This window comes from Amborella trichopoda, chromosome 4 (genome assembly GCF_054954075.1).
Source record: "Amborella trichopoda isolate Santa Cruz 75 chromosome 4, AtrichopodaSantaCruz75HAP2 v2.0, whole genome shotgun sequence".
Taxonomy (NCBI): domain Eukaryota; kingdom Viridiplantae; phylum Streptophyta; class Magnoliopsida; order Amborellales; family Amborellaceae; genus Amborella; species Amborella trichopoda.
Window position 1 is genome coordinate 25614980 of NC_142339.1, and position 24621 is coordinate 25639600.

At 37.4% G+C, this 24621-nt stretch overlaps 2 protein-coding genes across 15 annotated transcripts in view; one reads left to right on the forward strand and one right to left on the reverse strand.

Moving 5' to 3' along the window:
- LOC18424788 (RNA cyclase family protein) lies at positions 1-24196 on the reverse strand. Of its 14 annotated transcripts, none has more exons than XR_016054264.1 (8): positions 23597-24111; positions 16778-17004; positions 15657-15806; positions 6689-6867; positions 6346-6521; positions 4182-4401; positions 3568-3860; positions 1871-2307 (listed from the first exon to the last, which is right to left on the reverse strand). XR_016054264.1 is itself a non-coding variant. In XM_020661765.2 (7 exons), the coding sequence occupies exons 2-7, from the start codon at positions 16977-16979 to the stop codon at positions 1353-1355; spliced, it is 978 nt and encodes a 325-aa protein (XP_020517424.1). In that variant the 5' UTR covers positions 16980-17004; positions 23597-24111; the 3' UTR covers positions 1-1352. The 14 variants fall into 14 exon arrangements, 9 of the variants coding, with proteins under 9 accessions (XP_020517424.1, XP_088721153.1, XP_011629146.1 ...); XR_016054263.1 differs by having other exon boundaries at positions 1871-2610; XR_016054266.1 differs by having other exon boundaries at positions 6689-6780; positions 23597-24110.
- LOC105421860 (putative RNA 3'-terminal phosphate cyclase-like protein) overlaps positions 18303-24621 on the forward strand; it is a 16654-nt gene continuing 10335 nt past the window's right edge. The window contains exon 1 of the mRNA XM_011630850.3: positions 18303-18582. Within this exon, the coding sequence (XP_011629152.1) occupies positions 18303-18582 (280 nt within the window). The remainder of the gene's footprint in view (positions 18583-24621) is intronic.

A 24621-nucleotide genomic window follows, 5' to 3' on the forward strand; every position in this document is an offset into this window, starting at 1 on the left:
TCCTACCGTCAATAATATTTATGATTTCCTTATTTCAAAAGTAAACGTTCTTAGTGTATACATGTTCCCTTCTCGTTCAAATTGGGAATGTTACCTCAAATTGGTTTAAGTGGCCTTGCTACTTTATCTCTTTGTATCAACTCTCAATCTCTTTGACTCAGAGGAAACTGAAAGATCAGTCCTCATTTGGAGGTTACTGCTACTTTATTAGTTCTCAAGTGTCTTTTCGGCCATCCGTTTGACGAGTCATCGATTGGCGATCGGGGAAGAACTAAGCTGCAATATGGCAAATACTTGACATAACATAAAATGAGTCAACTTGCTCCATATAGGCTTGCTAACCTTCTTCAAATAGGCTTCTTTCTTCGCTAACAGAGTCGGAAACTCTTGGTCATTCCTAGGGACTGAGCAATGGAGTTGAGTTCCTCGGCCCGCTGCTCACAAAAGGGAAAAGACAGCCTTCGAAAAGACTGCTATTTTAGAATTCACTGCTCTCTCTTTATTAGAGAATGAAGGGGACAGGTTCTATACGATTCTTTCTGGAAATCGTAAGCCACATTTGACCATTTAAAAACGAACAGTGACAAGTCTATTGATAGTAACTTTCATATCAGACCCTCATACTAGATATGACACCCTTTAAAAGTTCGGACTAAAATCATGAAAGTGACACCCTCTTAAAAAATTGGTTTTCTCCATCTAAATCATTTCTTCAATTATAATTGGATTGAAAAACTTGCCAGGCCAGCTCAACTTTTTTACCACGACTTACAATTATCAAATGGCCATCAGTAATTTTATTAGGCGAACCATTTTTTATTAAATTTTCTCAAAAAGATTCTAATAAATTAAATAGAGAAAATCCCCCCAAAAGACACCCATGCCGGAAAATTACACACAAAATCTGCAACTCTAGCCACTATTTCCACCACGAGCCTGAAAATCCACCAGAAAACTCAAATTTCCAGCTACTTTTGACCACACAAAACAGATTTAATAGCAAGAACCGATGACAAACCAACTATTGTTGAATTTCGCCTCTCATAAGCCAACCCTATTCCACTACAATTCAGCAAAAATTCATTGGAACTCATTTTTCCCCCAAAAAAAGCTTGAAATTCACTTTTCCAGCCACTTCTTGCACCACCATGGTAGAATTTGCACAAATTTCACTTTTCTGGGAAATGTTTGCACCACCGGTGCCACCAGAATCACACTTTTCCTGACACCTCTTCCATGCAGACAAGGCCACACATAGCCAAAGGAACAGCAACAGGTCTGGCCTACCTCCACATGCGCAAAGTCATCCGTACCATATAAAGACTCCGAAAAATCTCCCCGATGAACACTTCCTATCTCGAATATCCGATTTTGGCCTCTGCCACCTCATCGATCTTCACAATCTACACATCCAAATCCACCACCTTTGAGCTTTTATTACTTGGCCCGAGACTAGGATCACAACCCTTAGGCCGACACAAAAATCAGACATTTGGGCCATTGGGATAATTCTAATGGAACATCTAATTCCGAACCGGTAGGCTGCTGGCATTTGAAAAGCAGGGGGTTAAAATATAGAGTTTGCAAGCTTTGAGAAAGCGTCATTTTGGGGAAATTGTCCACTTTCAGAGATTTTTCATCATGCCTATGTGCCCATGAGGACTGCTACAAAATATAGATGCCATTTGTACAGGAATACAAAATCTAAAGATTTGCAACAATGTCTGCATCCCATACAGAGATTTATTGCCACATACACTAAATCCAAGCAAAATGAATCACCAATAGGGGAAAACTCAAAATAAGAGTAACAAATATGTTCAAATGTCATATAAGAAAAACTATCACTATAAAGGATATATTCTAAAAATTTAGGAACCAAAAAGGAAAGTGTGAGTAAAATTGCATACTGGTAACTGGTTGCAACTGCACTTTTGCATCCCCTCAAGTTGGTCAACAAAAGGTTATGCAGAACTTTGCAGAAGCCTACAAACTTAACATGTAACTTCGGATAAGATCCAAGATAAGTGCTCTTCACAACATGAATCATACATGTGTGCTCCCATGAATATATAATAGGTAGCACATAGGACATATGGACTTCTATTAACCATTGATTTTGGTATAACCATTAAACTTAAAAAGAGAACCATAAGCAGCATCAGCTACGTATACACATAAAAATTTCTATGCTCATAAACACATCCCAGATGTGCTGGTGCATTAGATCTCATTAGGGCCCGAAAATTATCAGTGCCCTAATAGAATGTGACCATTCAGAAGTCCGTGTGTCATAACCCATTTTACCTGCAATATAAAGTTTAACAGTCACACAGATGAAATGGACCCTTTTTTTTTCTTTGAAAATTACAGAGATTTTTTTCCAATGTCAGATCAAATTGCATTTCATCCAAAAACAAAAAAATCAATCCACAGCTGATGCTTGGAAAACCAGGGCCAAAGATCCAAACTAAACCAGCAGTATTGCATTAGATCTCATTAGAGCCCGAAATTATATGTGCATATGTGACCTTTGAGAAGTCCTTGTGTCACAAACCATGTTACCAACAATACAAAGTAAAACACACCCACATAAGAGAAATGGCCTTGCTGCAGAAAACAAAATTAAAGAAACAATAAGCTCTTCCATGTCAGATCAATTAACATTTCATCAAAAAGAAAAAAAAAATAATAATAATTTAAATCACAGTTGATGCTTGGAGGTAAAGCTGGCACACCTCCAAACTAATGAAGAAAATCACCAGTGGTGGGTTCTTCATATATTCAGGGAAGCCAATATGGTTACCGACTATCTGGTAAAGAGGGTGGTATCCATGGCAAAAGCAAAAGTATGACGTGCTCGCTCCCCCAGATAATCTAGATCCTTTATTATTATAACCCAAAACTTGTTTGGCAAGGTTTGAAATTGAGCCCTAACCCAAATTTCTAACATAAGGGAAACAAATTTAACTATTGTAGCAACTAGAAGTTTCTACAAGAAGGCAACTCTACAGAAAACGTCAATAAGATCATCACTTGGCTCAGTTGTATCTTTGACTTGCACTCGTCTCGACAAGACTACATCTCAGATATACAAAGTTCAGAGTGATTGATGCTTAGTAACTAAGTCGAGGGTGTGATAAATACCTTGAAAGTAGTGGGAAAATGTGTTGAAGATAAGATTCACCAAAGCACCACACTTCCCCCAAATCTCTTTTCCCAATCATAGGATGGAGCACGAATACAAAACTAGTTTAGAAAAATACTTTATGAAATTCATCATAAGAATTACCTGAATTGTAACTGAATTTAGAAAACATTTCTAAATGATACAGATCAAATTTCCATGAAGCATGCTCTTCATGCCTCCCGTAAACCACCGTCTCAAGAAAACGTCACGAACATCTCTCTCAAAAAACAGTCATGACTCTCTCTCTCTCTCTCTCTCTCTCTCTCTCTCTCTCTCACACACACACGCACACAAAAAAAACAGCCATGACTCTCTCTCCCCCCCCTCTCTCTCTCTCTCTCTCTCTCTCTCTCTCAGAGCACGCATGCAGGACCAACCTTAGGATCAACCAGTGTAGGGTGTAACATCCCACAGTCATCCTCTAAACCTAAATAGAACCCCAAAATGCCTCATTAGTGTCTCAAGACATCCTCCTAGACAGATTCTTCAACCCACATCCCAAACAAGTGAGAACCACACTGTTTGTAAATGGGTCAGGCTTAATGTTGAACTTCACTCCAAGGAAATCCCTAATGTGCCTCAACATCTGTATAGCATAAGGCGAAAGCTTCCCCACCCGAACCTTTGAAATATCTTGTGGGCATAAAGCACATAGAAGGAATAGCAAAGCCTGAAAATCCATGCCCATAAGCAAACTTAAACAATTTACATGCTCAATAAAATTAAAAAAAAGGTGCATATATATATATATATATATATATATATATATATATATATATATATATATATATATATATATATAGAGAGAGAGAGAGAGGGAGAGAGGGAGAGAGGGAGGAAGGGAGGGCTCAATCAAGAGTCAATGGTGAGTTGAGTCGCCAACCCTTCCCCACCTCTGTAGCTTTCTTCAAACAGCAGTGCATGCGTGTGTGCGATCTCGCGTACATGTATGTCTCTGAGAGAGAGAATTCAATGCACAATCTAAGCTCACCTGGTGTGTGGAGTCCACAACCCCACCCTGCTTTATTTCTTCAAGAAGCAAAGAAGCGGCTTGGATGCCAATATCCTCAGGAAGCATTGGAGCAAGTTTCTCATCAGATGTTTCCATGTCCTCAGCATCTCCATCTCTAGAGAAACATGCTGAGGCTTCTGCAAAAATAAAACAACCAGATGTGGTCTCTGCAACTAATGAGATACCATAACCAGGGGATCTGCAACCAAAAAATCTCTCTTAAAAAACCAAACAAATATTTGACAAATTTTAGCCAAACATTCGAAAAGAATTTAACAAGTTATATTGCAACCCATCCAGAATTAGTGGTAGTTCATAAACAAAGATGGATAATTTTCTTCTATATTTCCATGTGTAGAGAAGAGTGAATAACGAGGTTGACACCCCAACTCGGAGTAGGCAGGAAAACCCTCTCCATTGGAAAAACCTTTATAACCCCATTGATTGTTCTTTCCCTCCATATAATCCCTAGGTTGCCAGAAGTGCAAGTTTGTGAGTTCTGGTATTTTCTTACTGTTTCCAAAGAGGAAAGAAAGGATTCATGATGAAGGAGACCGAGGAATCTTTCATGCAGATTCTCTGTGAAGATATTGTAAAAAGGAAGCGGCATGTAGAGAAAAGACTTCTAATACTTTACAAGAGAAAAGATGGTAAAAGAGAGATACCAAAATACCAAAAAGGTACGCGTTCGCACGGACCCCACAAAAAAAAAAAAAATCAACTTCCATTCCTTTGTAACCTTGTCAAAAAAAATGGAAAAACACATTTGATAAAATGTTCTGCAATTATAAGAAAAACTAGAGTATTTATTATATTTACAATGCACAAGACACACATGGAGAAATAACACACCATAGGAGTAACATCATTTACCTCCAGAGATGTTCAACTTGAAAAATTGTCCTAAAGTGAAAACCACATGCATTGTTCAAAAACTTGCTTCCATTGTTTCCAACTCGACTGAGTCAACTCAACTCTCAAGGCCTCCAAGTTTTATTATCAAAAGATGGGGTTCGCTGACTTTCTTATAAATTAAATGTAGGGGAAGCATTTTGACCTCAGTTTTGTCACAGTATGTGTTTTCCTCTTTATCCCAACCAAAAAAAGGAAGTACATTTCATTTCAAGTTTGAGTCCTGCTTTTGGCACAGAAATTTGTTTTAACATTGAAAAATTGTAACTTTATCTGCAAATTGAGAAACCAAGATAAGTTTACTTGGTTTTGGCTGTAACTAGTGCCATCACCTACCTAAGCGGGCTGCCTAGGCCCCCATGCGGGTGAAATTTTTATTGTTGTTATTCAATGAAAACCATACCCTTAGCTATATTACTTTTTTAATAATTCATGCTTGGCCCTATCGCCACAAAAGAAATTTCCTGGTCTCCCCAAATCTAAATCAAGTAGAAATTCATTTGATGTGGAGAACAATTAGCAACAAACATTTACAAGACAAAATACCCCTTACTACGTTTGACCCAAATTGGAACATTCACTACGAGCGTGGTACACCTTTATCCATAGTTATCAAGGCCGAATTAGACCACGCAATCCAACAAGTTGGATTGCCAACCAGTGCTTTGGCTAGTCCGGTCTAAAGCAAAAGCTAGGATTGCGGTAACCAATAAAATCAATGTTTTAACAGGTTTTGACAAATCAGACCGGCCAATTTTGACCAGTCAGATTGGTTAAACAAAATTGTAATATATTTGTATGTTTTTAAACTATTATTCTTAGTTGTTCTTTATTTTATAAAAATCTGGTCTAACCGGTTCGACCGCCCTTTAGTTAGACCAAGCCGCTCAACAGTTCGGCAGCTAGTCTGATCTTGGTAACATTGCCTTTAACTATTATCATGAGCAACAATTTTCCAGTTTCCCTCAATCATGATTAAGCGGTAATAAATCTGATAACACAACAATAGGCATCAACAACTAAGATAACCAAATACCAATTACTATTTAACCACAGTGAAAAATTCACCTCGAGCATACTACACCTTTATGCAGTTACAGGCAGGATGACTTTTAGCAAATTGATGTTGATCATTCCCCATGCACTTGCACTTAAGAATAGCGATTACACCTTTTTTGACAAGTAAAATAAGACTGACAATTAACTATGAAAGATGAAAAAAACAACACACCTTCCTGAAAGTGGAGCTGAAAGATGACCATCACGAATATTGACATCAGGCAATAGCCGATTTAAAATTCCACGAGCTGCATATCGCATGCGGTGCACCATCTCAGGAGATACCCTTGTTGTGTAGGCTATTCCTCTAATGCGTTTGACCATTCCTTCATCAACCAAGTTAACTGCCTGGAAGCACAAATCTTTTCAATGGACAGGATGCAAGAATAAAAAGGCAACAAATCTACTCTAAGGAAAAACCGAAAAAGAAAATCCAAAAGCATCATCTCAGTTCTTGCTTGATAATAGCAAAAAGGCAGGACTTATCCCAAAAACAAAAAAAGGGCCGGACTTACAGATAAACTGTTTTGGATTATTGGAACCTTTAAGCACACTTCACCACCACCCTCAGGAGGAGATCCACGGCTTATGATTTTAAGTTCCAGTCCTGCAGGAACTCCAAAATGCTTCAGAATATGAAACGTAGTAGTTTGGAAAGTATCAATACAAGGATCTTTGTGACCATTGGTAATTCCTACAAAAACACAAAATGAAAATTTTAGATTTTAAGCAAAAAAAACTTACAAGAAGCATCTTAGAATAAGCGTGTGAAATGGAACACAAGCAATGAGAAGCACGCAAGTACTAAATCAGTCCAAAAAAGGGTTTCATGCCTTGTTTGTATGAATGCCAGCTCCTCTGTGTGAGATGTATGCCATTGGTGAAGGTAACATTGAGATGTCAGCCATATATGTGAGTAAAACTAACAAAAAAAGGCAATGCGAAGACCATTATCAACTATATTACCTAGACATGCCTCTTCCACCAGCCGTTTCAAGTGCCGACATGTTCCTACATGGCAAAATGTGTCGGACATGACCAACATGAACATGGACATTTAAAATCAAAATAGCCTGATGCCAGGGGGAAAAAATAAAATTAAAAAAAATAAAATAAGAGGCTTGAAAGATTATACCCTCGAGTCCACCTCGATATCTTTTCACAAGATCAAACTCTTTCTTTATTCTCTAATAACCCCTTGTTCAAAAGAGACCCCTTCCCTTTAAATCCTCATCATCATAAGAGCCTTTTACCAACTATATGGGATCAGCTATACGAATCCTGGTCTGCCACTCTGCTCTATCAAGGGTCATACCCTTAGTGAAGTCCAAAAGTCCCCATATCTTTTCTCACTACTTCCAACTATGCCCTTTTGAGGCTACTCCTAGCCCTTTTCGGGCCCTCAACTTGAACTAACTCACACATCTCAATAGGTGCTATACTGGGTCTGCACTGCATATGGCCTATCTACCTAAATCTATTTTCTCTCATCTTATTGCCTACTGGAGCTACACCTAAGTTCTCTTGAACGTATCCATTTTGAATTCTATTTATCCTTTCTTGTCTTGCCACTGATCGATCTCAACATCCTCATCTTAGCTACACTCATCCCATGGGTATGTTGTTTTTTGACCGCCCAACATTCCGCCCAACATTCCGCCCCACAAAGCAAAGCTGGTCTCACAGCTATTGTATAGGACTTGCTCTTCAACTTCATTGGTTTACAATGATCACATAAAACTCTCGTTGCACATCTCCACTTCACCCACCCAGCGCTAATTCTATGTACGACATCTTTCTCAATCTATCCACTTTCATGGATTATCGACCAAAGATACCAAAAGTGCGCTCTTTTTGGAATTTCTTGGCCATCAATCTTAACTACTTCCTTGTTTCTACTCTTATTATTACTAAATTTGCATTCCATATACTATATCTTAGTCTGGCTAATTTTAAAACCTTTAAATTCTAAAGCATCCCTCCAAAGTTCTAACTTTATGTTGACGTTGCTTCAGGTCACATTGATCAAAACTATGTCATCTGCAAACAACATACACCACGGTACCCCATCTTATTGGTACCTAGTTAAATTGTTCATAACTGAGACAAAGGTATAAGTTTATTGCTGACCCTTGATGTAGACCTATTGTCACTGGAAACTCAATCGTCTCTCCACTAGTTATCGCACACTAGTTAGCACTTCCTCGTACATATCTCTCACCAAGTCAATGTAGTATATGGGAACTCCTTTTTTTTCCAACACCTGCCAAATTAAATCTCGAGGTACTCTTATCTCTTTTTTTTTTGATAAATGTTAACATTGTATTACTAAAGAGAGTCCGAGATTACAAAAAGTGTAGGACTGAAAGCACCCTCAAAGGCAAAAAATACATCAATCAATTATATGCACATGGGCTTATAAGATTCGCCCTACAGTCAAGATTTACAAAGAGAAGAAAGAAACAAATTAAGAGAAAAAAAGAAAGAGAGGCCAAAACAGTGGTTGGCGCAATAGAAGGTGGGTTATCTTGAGAGGCTGTGGTCCATAACAAAAAGGAGTCGGACGTGGCCTGGATGTCCGTGTGTAGGCTAGCTCCCTCCTTCGCCAAAAGATCCGAAAGTCCTCCAAATATGCTGCCATGAGACGCTCGTATCCCTACAAAGGTGGGTAATTTCATCAAAAATGGAAGACAAATACCAAGGTGGGGGGGATAAACCGCTGGCCCAAGAGATGGTGTTCAGCGAGTCTCCTTCCACAATCAGACGATTGCCCCAGGACGGGTCACAAATCTCAACCCCAGAAGAAGGGCCAAAGCTTCAGCATATTGGGAGTCAAAGGTCTCAAGGTGCAGAGAGAAGGTGAGGAGGACATTTCGCTGGCAGTCTCTGAATGCCCCCCCAACGCCTGAAGCGCCTGGGTTACCTAAAGAGCAGCCATCAAAGTTTAACTTGATGCTGCCTTCAGGTGGAGTCTTCCAGTTGCTTGCTCTTGAGGGTTTTGGGGGCTTGTGGATGAGGGCATTTTTCCGGTGGCAAAGAAGGGTGTTCCTAGAAAAGCCAGAGAAGGTCTTGTGATTGGAAGCCGAAAAGGTCGTCAGCAAGACCACCTTGTGGAATAGAGCTTGTACAGTAAGGTGGGCACCGTTGAAAATACGGTTGTTCCTTTCAAGCCATAAGGTCCAAATGGTAGTGGCCACCACGGCCTTCCAGAGGGTTTTCCAGCCAGAGGCCACTGAGCTTCGAAGTTAAAGGAGATTAAGGCTCGGACCGTGGGTGGCGAGACCCATTGGATACCAAATAATAGAAGCAAGAGTGACCAGAGATTATGGGAGAAATCACATTGAATGAAAATGTGAGGGTTGGATTCCTCCTCACAAAGACAAAGGACGCATCTATTGGGTGTAGAGAGACCACGTTTTTGTAGTTAGACGATTGGGAGGGCTCTCTGAGAGCATGCGATCCAGTTGAAAAACTGAATTTTAGGTGGAGCAATGGTGGACCATACTCTTGACAAGGTAGAAGTGGGGTTAAGGGTAAAAGTTGGGGATTGGGTAAGATTCTTATAGAATGAGGTGACGGTAAAAAGACAAGAGGGGGAAAGGCACCAGACAAGACTATCACTCCCAGAAAGCAGGAGGAAGTGGGAAGAAAGGACACCCAGAAGTTGTTGAAACTGTGAGCTTTCTTCTTCCGAGAGGTTTCTACAGAAGGAAGGAGTCCAGGTTCTCCGTTCCCCTGAGAGAGGCAATTCGTCAGTGCCTGAAGAGTTAGTTATGGAAGAGAGAGAAAAGGGTGGGGAAGGCCTTGCACAGAGGGGAGCTACCAAGTCAGAGATCAGTCCAAAACTTGACCCTGCGGCCTTCTCGAGCATGCAATCTAAGGTGCCTTCTGAACTGAGGCAGAGAAGAGGCTAAAGACCAGCCACACCCCTGAAGCCCTGTGTCTCTGTATTCTATCTGGCACCCACGTACCATGTTGAATTCGGTATTTGCTGCGTAGCACCTGGGCCCAAAGGGAATCTGGTTGAGTGGCTAGCCGCCACCACCATTTGCCTAAGAGGGCAATGTTTTGATTTCTGAGGGTCCGAATGCCAAGGCTCCCTTTCTTTCTAGGAGGCAAACAATGTCCCAGGCAACTAGGTGAAACTTGATCTTCTCTACCTGTCCCGACCAGAGAAAATTACGCATAAGTAGTTCTATGAAGTTAGACACGTGTACAGGCATCTGAAACGGGGACATGAAGTAGACTAGGATGTTTGCCATAGTCGCTTTGATGAGTGTAACTCTTCCTGCAGGAGAGAGGTATCGACCGTTCCAAGTTGCCAGGCATCTCTCTACCTTATCTAAGACTTGAGACCAGATTCTCTTCTTGGGTTTCCCCAATCCCAAAGGGAGGCCAAGGTAAAGTGGAAGGAAGGTCTTCCACTGAACATTCCTAGTCGGAGATGAGCGTAGCAACTTCTGCCTTTGGCATGGCTACTCCCATCATTTTAGATTTCAGCATGTTAACCTTGAACCCTGTAGCTTTCTGAAAGCACAGGAAGAAGAGTTTGCGTGTGTCGAATTCTTCTTGGGAGGCATCGAGGAAGACAAGGGTATCATATGCGTATTGCAGGTGTGATACCATGGGGCCCTGTGGAGTGGTAAAGAAGCCTGAGAGGAGACCAGACTGGTAAAGGCGGGAGAGGGATTTAGAGAAAAATAGCCTTGTGTAGAGGGATCTCGAGGTACTCTATCATAAGCTTTCTCCAAATCAATAAAGACCATGTCAAGGTCTTTTCCCTTCATCTTAAACTTCTCGATCAATTGCCTAAGTAGGAAAATAGCCTCAATTGTTGACCTCCCTGGCATAAAACCGAATTGATTTTCTGATACACTAATTTCATGCCTTAGTCGTTGCTCAATCACTCTCTCCCACAACTTCATAATGTGGCTCATAAGTTTGATCCTTCAATAGTTCGTACAATTCTGCATGTCTCCTTTGTTCTTATAAATAGGTATTATAGTACTTTTCCTCCAATTCATCTAGCATTTTCTTTGTTCTCAACACCTTGTTGGTTAGCTTGGTCAACCAATTAATACCGATCTCCCCCATGCACTGCCAAACCTCTATTGAAATACCATATTGTCTTAAACCATTTCCTATTTTCATCCTCTTCAAACCTTCTTTCAAATTCGATATCTTAATCTTACGAATGTATCTATGACCTCCGCCCTCATTTATGTCAATGGTTCCTTCTACCGTTGTAATTCCATTGCGTTTATAATTTAATAAAAATAAGCTAAAAATATATAATAAAAAAACGACCAAGGACTCTCTCTCTCTCTCTCTCTCTCTCTCTCTCTCTCTCTCTCTCTCTCTCTCTTATTTCTTTGTCCCACGCCTCTCTATCTATCTTCCTTTTTTTTATCTCCTCAATCCCACGTTTTCCCTATCTCTATCCCTCATTCCTTCTCAAGTAAATATACCTAAAATCTCTCTCAAATAATATTTCCTTTGATTTAGGAAACATCCAACAAGGCTCCCTCCTTATCCTCACGCACAATCTCCCCCCACCTAACTTATCCTCATGCACCACCTCCTTATCCTCACGCACAATCTCCTCCCACCTAACTTATCCTCATGCACCACCTCCTAATTCCTAAGAAAAAAATAACCATACCATTAAAATTTTGAATTATCTTTTTTTTTTTTTGGCATCACCACCCTCCCTCCCTTCCTAGATATCCAAAGTTTTCCATGCATTCACAGCAATCACAAACAAATAAACAAAGTTTCATTTAAGGACCCCCCTCTCTCTCTAGCTCAAGAACAGAAAGCTAAGAGAGGCTCCAATTACATTCAGAGCCTTTAATTACTTTCTTTCTAATTTAAATGAAACTATACGAAGTGCATGTCTCCAATTTCATTAGAAAAAAAAAAAAGCGCTCTCAATTAGTCTCTCATATGATCTAATACTTTGGCCAAAATGCACAATGAGAAACTCTTTTTCTTTTTCTCTTATTTGAGAGGTTATCGATGGTGGGAACAAAACCCTTGACATCACGTTGTGACCCCGTCACCCTAACCACCAATGCTAAGGACCCACTTCTACGTCAAATTCAATCATTCTATACAAACAAGTTCCAAATCCCCTTTTTGTCCTTTAGAAGCATCGACGACCCAAAGGGATGGAACTTCAATAAAGAGCTTTAAATATGTTATATTTAATAAATTTATATAGCTTTAAAATTCTTACACTTTTTAGTCTTTATAATTATTTATTATTTTCTTTTATAAATTGTACAGACGTAATAGTGAACATCCTCAAAAAAAAAATTGTATGGACGTTTTGGCCTATGTGTCTTGATTTTGATCTCCAAGTCTAACACTTTGGATAAATGTATTACACATTTAACTATATGTGCCTGGGTACAAGCGACAATGCAGCATCGATCTTTCATCACACATGAAAATTGGCAAGATTTACATGGCATTAACCCCTCACCCTTACAAATTCAATATAAAATGAAGCCATTAAGTGTCAATGTTACAACGGCCCCTACATAATGCATATATTTTCTTTTTAATATTAAGACAGCAATAGAGTCATTTAAAAATATAGAAGCAACCTGGTATATTCCATGAAACCACCTAATATTGATGAGGACCCATCAATGCAATTTGGGAGCTCAAAATGATCTCGTTCCATAGAATTTACATGCTTTTCGTTTCTGATATTTGCAGCATTTATTAAAGTTGATACAATGCCCGCACATGTTCATGGGGTAGGGCGGGAAGTTAGGCTAACCATTCAGTTTTAAAGACACTTCATTCATGACGCTATTAGTGCATTAACATAATCACATGATCAACATACAAAACCCAAATTAAGATAGTACAGTCACTTGAGGTTCAAGCGGGATGCCAACCCAAATTGGCTGATCCATTGGTCTCAATATGAACATGAGAATACTCTCGAACATGAGTACCTCACAGAGCTCAAACATCCATGCTAGAATGCCTGCAAAACCTCCAAGGAGAAAACGACTCATGGAAACACCTATCGATTACATTTTGGAAATCATTTTCTATCAAAAGCTATCAGGAGACACATAGATCCAATCCTTGCAAGAAGAAGAGCATGCTCTCCACCTCCAAGGCATAGCAGTTATCCAAAAGTCTAAGAAGGTCTAGAAGACAGCTCACTCCCAATTAAGGAATAGCCCCCAACACCTTCCATGCCCAAATTTCCTTTGAAGTCAAATTCGAATTTGTATGTGGAAGTTGTGGTCCAGAGAAAATGGGGTCTAGGTTGCAATGAGCTATGGAGTTCCAAACCATCAAGGAGGCTAGGAATTTGGAACATAGTTACACGAATGTCTCTGTTGAGGTCGCGATTCCGGATTGGAATGGTAATTCGGTGATTCCGACAAGGAATTTTCACATAAAACATTTCTTGGAACTAAGGAATCTCGATTCCGTAAGTTAGGAATCTCATTTCATACCTTTTTAAGAATCTCGATCCCATTATTTGTGGAATCTTGGTCTCAAATTTTTTGAATCTCGATTCCAACATTTATTGAATCTTGATTCCATGTCTATTTATCCCTGATTACACGTGATGAATCTTGATTTTGAATCTAGAATTTACAACTTAAAATGCCTCGGTGCGTAGGAGCAAGGAACTACTATTCAATCAACATGGAATTTTGCTTCAACTCCATTAGATACTTGTTTGATTTCAAAATTTCTCTTTACCCATGTGTTGCTTTTTAATTCATGCAATAATATATCCATGCGTGTGTTTGATATTTAAACTGCATTCTCCCGTACCACAATAGCATAATGTGAATGCAAGCAAAAAATATAATAAAATAAAATAAATAAAATAACAAAAAACAATTTGAAGTACATAGCATCCAATTTCCTGAAGGATTACCAACATTTAAAGGTAATTGGAGAAGAAATCTTCATTTGAATCGAATGCTTCTAATAGTGCTAGGAGTAGCTCAAATCACATTTCCAATAGTGCTAGGATGGATTGCCTTTTCTTTAAACAATAATTGGTAACTACAACACAGATGATAAATGCCATGGCACAAAGAAAATCCTATTTTGTCTATATTCTAATGAAGTTAGAATCACAATTTAGAAATCCATGGGATAACATTTGTATTTTTTGTAGATAATTTCCCTAGTGAACTGCTTGACCCTAAGTTCAATGATCAATACATTGACTTTAAATCTGAGGAACCCTTCTACAAGTCTAATAAGAGACATTTGAATTCAATTGCTTAAATAGCTTCTAAGTTGATAAAACTCGAAATGTCGTTGATATAGGAAACGTGTTTCTTATGGCTTCATGCTTAACTCCATAGAGTTACAAATCACAATTGCCAGTTGGGTTCAAACTCAAATCTAAACTAATATGATTCCGTATGTCAAACTGGCATCAGTTCCACATACGTCAAAACACTGGATTCCAAATATGTCGGAATCTCAATTCCAAACTGGTGCAAATATTTGTTCCACATATGTTGGAAACTCGATTCCTAAGATTTCATAATCTGAATTCCTTGTGTGTCGATTCCAAGGAGGTAGGAATCTCAATTCCAAGGAGGTCAAAATCTTGATTCCATATGTGGTGGAATCTCGACTCTATTTTGGTCAATTCTCGATTCCTAAAAAATAGGAATCTAGCTTCCAGCGATGCCCATTGCACGAACATCGATTCCGAAAATAGGAATCTTGTAGCCGACCACAATTTTGATTCCTAAAGTGATTCAGATTACCAGGCATTTCCAACAAGTACAATTTGGAAAATGGTGCCACAGATGTCACCAATGTAAATTTATATATTTTAATAAGTGAACTCCCACTATAACTTAGTTTATTCTATATTTAATAGAAAGCATGTATTTGGCAAAACAACTTCATGGTGCCTACTTGACTGTCACACCACTGTAACATAATTCCTAAAACCTCTAAATGATGTATCTATTGTTTTCTAACAGATGAAGCAGCAAATAGGTCCTCAATGAAACTTGTTAGCATTCCAAAGGCTATGGCTATAGATCATACTAATTATTCGGCTCTATGTAGATATTCCAACATTACCATCAAAACCCAAGAAGGACAAAATCACAAAATTCATAAAGAAGAGAGAAAAGTCAAAGAAGTGAAGCCCCCAAAACCATCAAAGACAAGACGACCACCAGGACTTTTTTGTTTTTTTCCTTATTAGTTTAAGTTGTGATTCATTATTCGAAATTCTTCAAGAAATCTCATATATCGACCAAGGAATTACAACATCCTATTTATCAGGATCTCTAGTATGCTAGTGATCATTATACCAGATGTAACAAGCATGATTCACCCAAAGGCCCCGTACCAGTATATTGCCCATAGCTCGTAATTGATAATTTGGGCCTCAATGTGAGGTTTTAAACCTTGAAATACATTAAAATAGGCATCATTAATTGGTCATGAAAACTTACATACCTTTAAGAGTAATTGAAAGAGCCTTTTTTCCAAACAGCCCCAAGACAATCAGTGGCTCCAAGAAGTACCCAATTGAACGGCTGAGCCCACATTCATGCACCAAGTTCCTCCCGCCAACCAAAATCCCTGGCTTATATCTCAGTTTTGTCCCTGTAGTCAACAAACAAACATTAAAACCTCCAAAAAACCAGAAATCCCCAGTAACAGAAAGTTATCATACTTATCAACATTACTCTCAACCCCATAACTTAGTTAGAGCCTAACATCCTAAGTACATCTTCCCAGAATTATGAAATAAAAAAGAAACAAAACACCTGTTCCTAATTTCTGAAAAAGTATTACTGATTTTACCATTTATCAGTTGCATTTATCCCTGTTATTAAGATAACTAAGATAGAAAAACCAAGCAAAAGCCCAAATTTTAAGCCAAAAAGTTTGAAATGAACTAACAAAGGTAATAGATGTACCACAATAGATTGACCAGTTCACAGAATTCGAAAGTCCTTTCAGTAATAACATTCCATGGATAAAAAAGTAAACTAACAAACAACAAAAAATAAAAAACATAATCATAGCTCCATTTCTTGGATACTAAATTTTGCAGCAACAATTATTGCAGATGATAATTGTGATGCTCAAAATATTCATCTAAGTTTGAAATCAGTAAGAAAGACAAAAGAAATGAACTCCAAATTAAGAGTAGAAATTTTCAAAAAAATAAAAAATAAAATAAACTCACCCCAACATAGCCCTAAATGCAACAACGACCTCTAACCCCAACCCCCTAAATGCAACAACGACCCCTAACCCCAACCCTGCTAATTAGAATTGAAATGGAGACATTTAGACAAGGAAAGTACAACATGACATCCTTTGGCTATCCACCATCCATTCCAACAATGGATGGAGAAAATTAAGGAAAGTTCCCAAGGATGGCAGTTGATCATCACTGTCCATCATCAATAATGGACAGTAGATTTCCCTATTGTGCACTGTATACCATACTGGTGGATGGTATACTCTCTTATCACACAATTTTCCGTCATTTAAGTAAATTTAAGAATACATGAAAAAATATAAACTTAAATTTAAAATATTAGAAATGTCATGAATTGAATTACCAGTTTCATTGATTTCAACGGAGCAGTCATCAGAGATCTCTTCGATCAATCGGAGGAAGGAAACCTCATGTGGCTTGAGTCCTGGCGATGAATCATCAACTCGAATCTCTTCGATTACAATTGGAGTCACAGAGACCGTGGATAAAAGAAGGCGAAGCCTGAATTGTTGGGAACCCTTGAGCCTTAAAAATGAGGTCTTCATAGATCAAGAGGTGCTGTTTATCAATCTAAACAAGAAAATTCATGAAGAAATTGGAAAATATTTCAATTTTAAGGTTGAAAAACAAAAGAAATGGATAACTTGAGAAGTTCGGTAATTATCAATAAATCAGCCATGTATTATAAAATACAAATAAAGTGGTTCAAAAGCTAGGGTTACAAAAATATAACCAGAAAATTCATGAATAATCGGAATTAATTTTTTGAATTTTATACTAAGAGTTAACAAAAGAGGCACTAAAGCAAAATCTCTCAAAAATATCAGAAAACCAAAAACTTTCAGTAACTTACAAAAACAACAGTCTTATTACCATTAAAAACCAGATTGGGAATCCAAAAGACACAGAAACTTGAGGCTTCCAATCTAAATAAATTTTAATGCTCATTTTTTATTGGAAAAACGATCAATCAAAGCTCCTAGTAACTCACCATTAACAACAAAATTATACAAAAAAATATATTTCCTATCAATCGGAAGAACAAACTAATTTAGCGAAGCAAAAACAAATAACTTCAATACCTAACTAGAAAAGGTAACAAGACCTGCATAATAGATACGAAAGAGTATGAAGCAAAAGAGAGAGAGAGAGAGAGAGAGAGAGAGAGAGAGGGAGAGAGAGAGTTGGGATGCCTGATTGTAATGAAAAAGACATGCACCTCACCAATGGGGGCGGGGGGAGGAGAGAGAGGGAGCAGGGTTAGAGAGAGAGAGAAAGGGGGCGGGGGTTTTGAGAGGGATGAGGTCGTGGGAAACCCCTACTCCAAGCGCTCCGACGGGAGCATTTGTACATTTAATCCCTCGGGATTTTTTTTGAAAAACATTTATATAAGGTTGAGGTCCTCAACAATCAAACTAACAAGCATCTAAAAAATTGACTAGAAGAAGTTGATTTGATGTCGAAAAATTCTCAAATCTGATAATCTCAATCTTGAGATTCATAGACGTAAAAAAGTTGGACCTTAAATATTAGAAATATTGCTTCTTGTAATGCATTATCTAAGCAGTCAATTATTAAAATTTTCAAATGTTTACAGATCTGCTTGATTAAGCTTTAAATTTTATAATCACAAATAAAGATAAATTTTCAGGTGAGCATAAAGATTTTTGGTAATGAAATGACATCGTTTGACACTATTTGATGGTGCACCTTATTTTGATTGTTTAGGGCCTTATCCTTATACAAATCACAACTTATCAAGATCCTGAAAAGGGTATTCATGTTGTGCGCAGAAGCGCTCTAAACCCAATAGGTTGAGAGCGCTTCCGCGCACAAGTGGTATCAAAGCCCGGTTCAGGGTTGTTGGTATGACGGTAAAAGTCTCGAATGAAAAATTCGAGGTGGAGAAATTTGATGGCAAAAATAATTTTGGAATTTGGCAAATCAATGTTCGAGATTTGCTAGTGCAACAAGATTTACATAAAGCTCTGAAAGGAAAGTCGAAGAAACCAGAATCCATCTCTAATGAGGATTGGGAAGAATTACATCTGAGGGCTATGAGCACTATTCGAATGTGCTTATCGAATGAAGAGCTATTTAATATCGTCAATGAGGATTCAGCATCAAGTTTTTTGTCGAAGCTTGAGAGTTTGTATATGACGAAGCCCCTCACAAATCGATTGTTTTTTAAGCAAAAATTGTACACCTTACGGATGAATGAAGGTACAAATATCCATCCTCACTCCCTCATTCGTATGAGAATCTAGTCACAACATTGCTCTATGGAAAAGATACCATAGAGATGGAGGATGTGATTTTGACTCTTCTCTCTAATGATTTGAGGAAGAGACAGGACAATGCTCAGCCACGTGCAAATGGTTTAATGGCTAAAGGGAGATCTGTTGAGAGAAATGGAAAGACACATGAAAGACATGGCTGGTCCAGATCCAAATCCAAATCAAGAAAAAATAATATTTAGAGAATCTTGTCCAATTATTGTTTAAAGAAAAAGCAATACATCCTAGCACTATTAGAAATGTGATTTGAGCTACTCCTAGCACTATTAGAAGCATTCGATTCAAATGAAGATTTCTACTCCAATTACCTTTAAATGTTGGTAACCCTTCAGGAAATTGGATGTTATGTACATCAAATTGTTTTTTATTAGTTTATTTATTTTATTTTATTATATTCTTTGCTTGCATTCCCATTATGCCATTGTAGCAGGGGAGAAATGCAGTCTAAACATCAATCACAATATTATTGCATGAATTAAAAAGTAACACATGGGTAAAGAGAGATTTTGAAATCAAACAAGTATCTTATGGAGTTGAAGCAAAATTCCATGTTGATTGAATAGTAGTTCCTTGCTCCTACGCACCGAGGAATTTTACATTGTAAATTCTAGATTCATCACGTGGAATCAGTGATAAATAGACATGGAATCAAGATTCAATAAATGTTGGAATCGAGATTCAAAAAATTTGAGACCAAGATTCCACAAATAATGGGATCGAGATTCTTAAAAAGATATGAAACGAGATTCCTAACTTACGGAATCGAGATTCCTACGTTTCTAGAAATGTTTTATGTGAAGATTCCTTGTCGGAATCACCGAATTGCGATTCCAATTTGGAATCGCGACCTCAACAGAAAGATTCGTGTAACTATGTTCCAAATTCCTAGCCTCCTTGATGGTTTGGAGCTCCATAGCTCATTGCAACATAGACCCCATTTTCTCTGGACCACAACTTCCACATACGAATTCAAATTCGACTTCAAAGGAAATTTGGGCCTGGAAGGTGTTGGGGGCTATTCATTAATTGGGAGTGAGTTGTCTTCTAGACCCTCTTGGACTTTTAGATAAACGTTATGCCTTGGAGGTGGAGAGCATGCTCTTCTTCTTGCAAGAATTGGAACTCATGTACGTCTCCTGATTGCTTTTGATAGAAAATGATTTCCAAAATGTAATCGATAGGTGTTTCCATGAGTCGTTTTCTCCTTGGACGTTTTGCAAGCATTCTAGCATGGATGCAGCTCTGTGAGGTACTCATGTTCGAGCATTGTATCAACTTTAATAAAAACTGCAAATATCAGAAAAGAAAAGCATGTAAATTCCATGGAATGAGATCATTTTGAGCTCCCAAATTGCATTGATGGGGTCCTCTTCAATATTAGGTGGTTTCATGGAATATACCAGGTTGCTTCTATATTTTTAAATGACTCTATTGCTGTCTTAATATTAAAAAGAAAATATATGCATTATGTAGAGGCCGTTGTAACATTGACACTTAATGTCTCCATTTTCTGTAGAATTTGTAAGGCTGAGGGTAATGCCATGTAAATCTTGCCAATTTTCATGTGTGATGAAAGATCGATGCTGCATAGTAGCTTGTACCCAGGCACATATTTAAGGTATTTGTGATGAGTGTCAATCAACATTCACAATTCATGCAACCATATATAACCATGTACAAAACCAGCCCATTCAACAATAACCTGTAATAGTTTAAACATACATAATTGAAAATGCAAGCAGTAAGAAATCAGCCCATTCAAACACACATGCACAATGCAAGCAGTAAGAAATCAGCTCATTCAACAATAACATGTAATAACTTAAGCACTACTTACATTCACCACTGATACATCCATATCCCAACCTAAAAGATATACGTCATTCACAATTCAAAAATATACGTCATTCACAAGTCATGCACACAACATTTATGTGCTCTCTCTCTCTCTCTCTCTCTCTCTCTCTCTCTCTCTCTCTCTCTCTCTCTCTCTCTCTCTCTCTCTAAGATTATAATGGCACACCACATTTGTATGTTTGTTAAGACATTTGTGATGCATGTCAAGTAACATTCACAATTCATGCATCCATATATACCCATGTACAAAACCCGCCCATTCAACAATAACCTATAATAGTTTAAACATACCTAATTGAAAATGCAACTAGTAAGAAATCAACCCATTCAAACACACATGCACAATGCAAGCAGCAAAAATCAGCCCATTCAACAATAACCTGTAATAATTTGAGCACTACTTACATTCAACACTGATGCATCCATATCCCAACCTAAAAAATATATGTCACCCACAATTCAAAAATATACTGCATTCACAAGCCATGCACACAACATTTGTGTGTTCTCTCTCTCTCTCTCTAAGATTATAATGGCACCAAACATTTGTATGTTATCTGTTAAGACATTTGTGATGCATGTCAAGCAACATTCACAATTCATGCATCCATATATAACCATGTACAAAACCAGCCCATTCAACAATAACCTGTAATAGTTTAAACATACATAAATGAAAATGCCCACATCATCACAGCTGTAATAAGAAAATGAAAATGTTGGTAATTCATGCATTTCTTGTTTGCATAAAAAGATATAAACAAACCCACATCATAGGTGTATATCTTAGGAAAAATATATCAGATTTCATGAACCCATAAGCATTATTCTTAAAAAAGAAAGGTAACAAAATGAGCATGGTAGCTACAGCATTCATAATTGGAGCCAAGTAAAACTCAACAAACCCAAAAACAAAAATCACAAAAAAGTAAGCAAGATTTTTCTCAATTCCAGTAAATTCAGCATTTTATTCACAAATAGGAAGCAAGATTAGCACTATATCACAGAGAACATAGTCAAAAACCCAAATACAAAATAACCAAAAGTAATAAGAATATGAAAATGTTGGTAATTCATGCACATCTTGTTTGCACAAAAAGATATAAACAAGTCCACATCATAGTTGTATATCTTAGAAAAAATATATCAGATTCCATGAACCCATAAGCATTATTCATTAAAAAAAGAAAGGTAACAAAAAGAGCATGCTAGCTACAGCATTTATAATTTGAGCTAAGTAAAATTCAACAAACCCAAGCATAAAAAATAACAAAAAAGTAATATTCATATAGTTATCTACTCATGAAAAAAACTCCCACACCATATGCATTGCATTGAGAAACTCTAGTAGTTTTTCAAAAAACATAAAAAATAGCCACAAGTTGCATTCATTTGCTGCTTTTTCAGTATTTTTTATCTCTTTGTTTTGTTAACACTTTGCTGAAGTCATTGTTGGAACAACTCAAAAAAGCAAATTCCAGAAGTTGAAAAGCAAAAGAACGAAAATGATAAACTCCAGCTAGAAAGGATCAAATCAAATAATCATAGACTAGTAACAAAAATATTAAATAAGAAGGAATTGAAATAACCAAAACGGCTCAAATAGCCAAGAACCAAGAAACACAAACCTCACAGAAACCAATTAAAAATATATCAGTCTGTCATCTTCCTGAAACCAATCGTATATTCAATTTATTTATTCAAAACAATCGAACTAAAGTCACCGTAAGTAGAATCCTTATTTGGCTACTTTACAAGAACGAATAAGAAAAAAAAAAAAAAGGACAAAAATGAACACCAAGAACCCCTAATCACCCAGTAAGATGCAATCATGTCAAGAAGGAACTCAAAATAACTCAGTAAGATGCAATCATGCCAAGAACCTTTAATTTTAATACACATGCTGCAAATTAACTCAAAATATGCCAAGAAGAAAAACATGAAATGCCCAACTCGAGTAAGATGCAATCTATTAACAAATTTCACAAAACCGAATCACTTTGCTTTACCCAATGTTTGAAAATGGGGCTCAGGAGAAGGAACTCACCCTTTGCAACTCATAAAAATCTTAATCAACTCATCAAAGTCTATTTTGAGTAACCCCAATGAGCCAATAAACACAAAAAAAAAAAAAAAAAAAAAAAAAAAAAAAAAAGGACTCAGATTTAGTACAAACTGTTTGAATAATCAATTTGTAACTGAGCTCTATTTTTTTGTAACTGAGCTCTGATCTATTGGGTTGTTGTGAAAAATCTGTAAAATCACCAACTAGACACGAAAAAAAAAGACTCAGATTTTATTACAAACTGTTTAAATAATCAGTTTGTAACTAAGCTCTATTTTTTTGTAACTGAGCTCTGATCTATTGGGTTGTTGCGAAAAATCTGTAAAATCGCCAAAGAAACACAAAAAAAAAAAGGACTCAGATTTTATTACAAACTGTTTGAATAATCAGTTTGTAACTGAGCTCTATTTTTTTTGTAATTGAGCTCTGATCAATTGGGCTGTTGTGAAATATGTAAAATTGCCAAATAAACACAATAAAAAAAGACTCAGATTTTATTACAAACTGTTTGAATAATCAGTTTGTAACTGAGCTCTATTTTTTTTGTACGTGACCTCTGATCTATTGGGCTGTTGCGAAAAATCTGTAGAATCAGAAATAAAAGGTATGCTATTCACTCTGACTTTATTAAATAAAACACATCAATACTATTCTCCGTGGTTAGGGCAGTCAGAGGCAAATACCTCGAGAAAGACGAAGAACACATATCAGAGCTCAATAGGAAGGATCAGAGCTCAAAGAAGCGATAGAGAGAAGATGAAGAAAATCAGAGTCAATAACATACCTCTAGATCAATAACACAGAGAGAATAAGAGCTATTTGCTTCAAGAGCTCAAGAACACAGAGATCAATAACACAAAGAGAATAAGAGTTCTTGGCTTCACGAGCTCAAGAACAAACACAGAGGTCAATAACACGGAGAGAATAAGAGTCAATAACATACCTTAAGATCAATAACAAGGATCAGAGCTACAGAACAGCTGAGTAAACCCTAACGACGGTTGCGTGTGAAGAGAGGAGTCAGCCTGAGATAATGGCGTGCTGCGGAGAGGGGTGACTCAGCGCCTCAACGCGAAGAACTGAACAGAGGGGTCTTGCTGCGAAGAGAGGGGCGCTCACCGGCTGAAGTAGGAAGATGGGAACGAAGAGAAGAGAAAAAGAACAACTAGGGTTCGGGAGTGAAGTTCTAAAACGAAGTTCCAAATTGAAGTTCCGACCTTTAGATCGGAACTTTTTCTCACGCGATACAAGAATATGAACAGTACTGTTAAGTTCCCATTTGACCTTCCACTCCACTTTTTTATCATGAAACATGAACCGTATTAATAAGTTCCAACTTCCAAAAAGACATCAAACACGTCCTAATGAAACGTCCATAACCCCATACAATTTTTATTTTATCAAACACTTCAAAGGGTTAGACATGGAGATGGAAATCAAGACACGCCAAAACGTCCATAAAATTTCTATGGGATAAATTTATATAGAGCGTAGGCTCTAAACAATCAAATTAGAGCCCACCTAAAAAATTTCACTACAAGATGTTGTTTTGATGCCCACATATTCTCAATTTTATCATCTCGACAACAAGATGCATGGACTTGGGAAAAAAAATGGATTTCAAGTTTTGGAAATAGTACATCTTGTAACGCTTTTTTGGGCTGTGAATTTTTAAGTTATTCAAGTTTTCATAGATCTGCTCGATCAACACTATTTTTGAAGCTTTAAATTTTATAAATAAAGATGAAAATATATTTTAAGGCTATCACAGAGATTTTCAGTATTGAAACCACATTTTTCAACACCATTTGAAGGTGGGCTCTAATTTGATTGTTTAGAGCCTCGGCTCTATACAAACCGCACCTTTTATTAAATATAAAATATTTAAAACTCCTTATTAAAGTTCCATCCGTTTGGGTCGTCAATGCTTTTAAAGGATAAAAAGGGATTTGGAAGTTGTCTGTATAG